We start from the raw sequence: 3,396 nt of genomic DNA on the forward strand, positions 1-3,396 counted from the left end.
CCTCTGAAGAGTAAAAAATTCAAAAATAATATTACACGAAAAGACTTTAAAAATTAATTGTTACTTACCATTAAATCCTATATCAATTTTAGGGAACCATAATTTTACCCAAATTCATATACTGATGTTATACATATGTAGTAACTATTTTTTATAATTTCATCTCCAAATCCACAAAATTATTTAATTTTTCTTCACAAAATTCATAAATTATTCACAATTAAATTCTAAAATTTAATTGATGTCATACATATGTAGTAATACTAATTTTTACATTTTTAATAATTTCACCTCCAAATCCACAAAGTTATTTAATTTATTTTCACAAAATTCATAAATTATTCACAATAAAATTCTAAAATCTAATTGATGTCATACATATGTAGTAACACTAATTTTTACATTATTGATAATTTCTCCTCTAAATCGACAAAATTATTTAAGTTTTCTTCACAAAATTCATAAATAATTCATAATGAAATTCTAAAATCTCACAATGAAATAGTGAGAAAATACAAGAAATTAAGAGAATAAAAATTTTTTGGAGGATTTTACCTTCAATCTGTCGAACTCTGGCGACAATGGCGGGATCGGGACTGCTGGCGATGGCGGTTGGAAATAAGGGCGGTTCCGACGGTCGAAAATGGGGGGAGGCGGTCGGAAATGGGGACGGCGATCGGAAATTGCCTGGGGCGGCGGCGGTTGGGACGAGGGAGAGAGGGCTAAGGTTTGGGGCGGCGGCGTGAGAAGTGAGATCGGGGCTCTTCACGAGTACGCCCGCGCTTATATATGGGAGGTCGAAACTCCACGGGAGTTCAACTCCCGTGGAGTTACAGGCTTTAATTTCCCATAGAGCGATTCTCTGGGAAATTTAGCATGTAACTCCACGGGAGTTGAACTCCCGTGGAGCTTTTAATACTTGAATAAATCTTCACGGGAGTTGAACTCCCGTGAAGATTTTTGAAGAATTTAATCTTCACGGGAGTTCAACTCCCGTGAAGTTTAAAAATATGCTAAACTTCACAGGAGTTGAACTCCCGTGAAGTCTCGTAAAAAAAATTCAGAAACCGACCTGGTTTCAGCGACAGGGCTGAAACCAGGTCGGTTTTTAAAAATAACTTCGAAACGGGTCGTTCTTTGCAAATAAAAGTTCAAATAAGACTGTTTTGAAAATTTGTCCTAAAGAGCTTCTGTTTCTCCTCTTCTGATTGAGCTTCATAGCCCTATAAACAACAAAAAAGAGTATCTAGATCAGAACAACTAAGATAAATACTAAAATCTGGAAAGAATAGGAATTACATGAAATAAAAATCAAAACAATATAACTATAAGCATGAAATGTTCGTGATAGTTCTCATGGATGAGAAAAATTAAATGAAACAGGCAAAAACCGCAGATATATAAGTAGAAAATAAGTGATCCGTTACAAATATTATTTCAGTTTTTTATACTAATCAATTGAAAATTATCATTTTTGAAGGTCTTCGCTAACATCAGCAGCAACTGTCAAAACTTTCATGAATGGTATAGCATTAATAATCCAAATTGCAATTAGCAAATAATTTCAAATTTAGAAGAGAACAGTTGGCAAAGCAAAAGAATGCAACAGAACAGAAGAATGCCCATGAAAACCCCTGCTTATCCTGTGTAACATGTTAGTGTGGTAAAATAATAAAACATTTATTATTCCCATTATAAACTGGAAAAACACTTCAATTTCAAGGTAAGTGTAGCCTAAAATCATGGAGAAGGGATTATAACAATAAACATCAGAAAGTATGTATCGTTCACAAATGGAAAAAGGCAGTCCAAAGGAACTTTTTTTTTTTAGTAGAAGTAGGACAATTTTATGGTCAAGTTACAATCAAGGATGAAACTCAACAATCTATATTTCTCTGGAGCACCGATGTACCTGGTACTCCTTTATAAATTAAAACAAAAGAATTGGAAAATAGAAGGGGAAAAAACAGCACTGTGCATGCCATTAAATATTGTTCTCTTTGAACATTTTCCTGGAGGAAAAGAGCGTCCAGAGAAAACTCTTGACATGATTATAGCATATAGTAATGTCAATGCACACAAGAAAGAAGGATAAGCTTGTCCCAGGTAAAGCATATCTTACTAAACTCCGAAGTTATAGTAAAAGATTGAGGGTTATCTTTTTATATTCTAACAATGCCCCATGAAGGTTGAGGGTCCTTTTTATGGGCCGAAAACTGGACTCATGCAGTGGTGTCAATTTTAGAAAATCCGCTTTAAATCTATCGTTGGTGAGATTTGAACCTGCATTGCTCTGATACCATCTCAAATTCTGATACCATCTCAAACTAAGTTCCTCTAACCATTACACAAAAACTTTAAAGTTATGGTGAGGGTTAAGGATTATATTTTTATATTCTAACAACACAATCCCAACTGAAATGCAAGTCTATGCAACCTAAACATGGCTAACTAAATACATTCAATTACATCAAATATTTACAACGTTCAGACCGGCCAGGGTTGAATATAGGCAAGAAGCAATTTACAGTAATTGTAAAGATACAAAATCTAAAACAATCAGAAAAAAGTATCTCATCATAATAACAAGAACAACAATGAACTACTAATTGAAGTTCGAAATTATTGTTCATATCTTCTTCTCGTATTATCATAACTTTTGTAGTCAGAATCACACAGTGAGCATGCTATGCAGTGCTAAATCTTGCTTGTTTCTTACACATCCAGCCACCAAACCCATATTTTTAAGAATCCCATCTATAGTTTAATTGCATAAAATTCTTTTTGACTCGTAGAAGTGGGTTTAAGTACGACCATAAATACACAAAATATCCAGTTTTAAAAATTGGGGTTTCTAATCATCAGAAAATCTAGGTATGACACCAAAATTAATCGTATCAATGTCTATCAAGGGTTGATGATTATTGAAAACCTTAACAAAAATCAATGAACAGATAACAACTTAGATCCAACAATTAAGGAAGACGACATCAAAATCAAATAAAGGACAAATTTTCATAATAGATCCCTCTAGGAATCTATTTTTAAAAAACAACTCATTTAAAATTTATTTGTCATTTTCGACCCAGTTTCAGCCAGTTGGCTGAAACTGGTTCGAAAATGGCAAATAAAGTTTGAAAACTTCACTGGATTTTAAATCCCATGAAGTTTAAGGACTAATTACGCGCACTAATGAGAAAGCCAAATACTTCATGGGATTTGAAACACCGTGAAACTAAAACTTAGCGGGATTTCAAATCTGTCGGTATTTATCTCTCCCCTCTCATGTGATCTTATTTCACGTTCTCTCCCTCCTCCCCTCCAATTCTCTCTTTTCTCCTTTACCCCCAAACCCTAAATCCATCTCCCGCTGCCACCGCCGTCGTCGCCGCTACT

General features: G+C 34.3%; 1 protein-coding gene across 1 annotated transcript in view; it reads left to right on the plus strand.

Annotated features, from left to right (window-relative positions):
* The window catches only part of LOC109831416 (auxilin-related protein 2-like), a 25,850-nt gene continuing 23,035 nt past the window's right edge, over positions 582-3,396 (plus strand). Inside the window, exon 1 of the mRNA XM_020398739.1 lies at positions 582-727. Coding sequence (XP_020254328.1) covers positions 582-727 — 146 coding nt within the window. The remainder of the gene's footprint in view (positions 728-3,396) is intronic.

The sequence above is a fragment of the Asparagus officinalis genome, chromosome 2, assembly GCF_001876935.1.
Source record: "Asparagus officinalis chromosome 2, Aspof.V1, whole genome shotgun sequence".
Lineage (NCBI taxonomy): Eukaryota > Viridiplantae > Streptophyta > Magnoliopsida > Asparagales > Asparagaceae > Asparagus > Asparagus officinalis.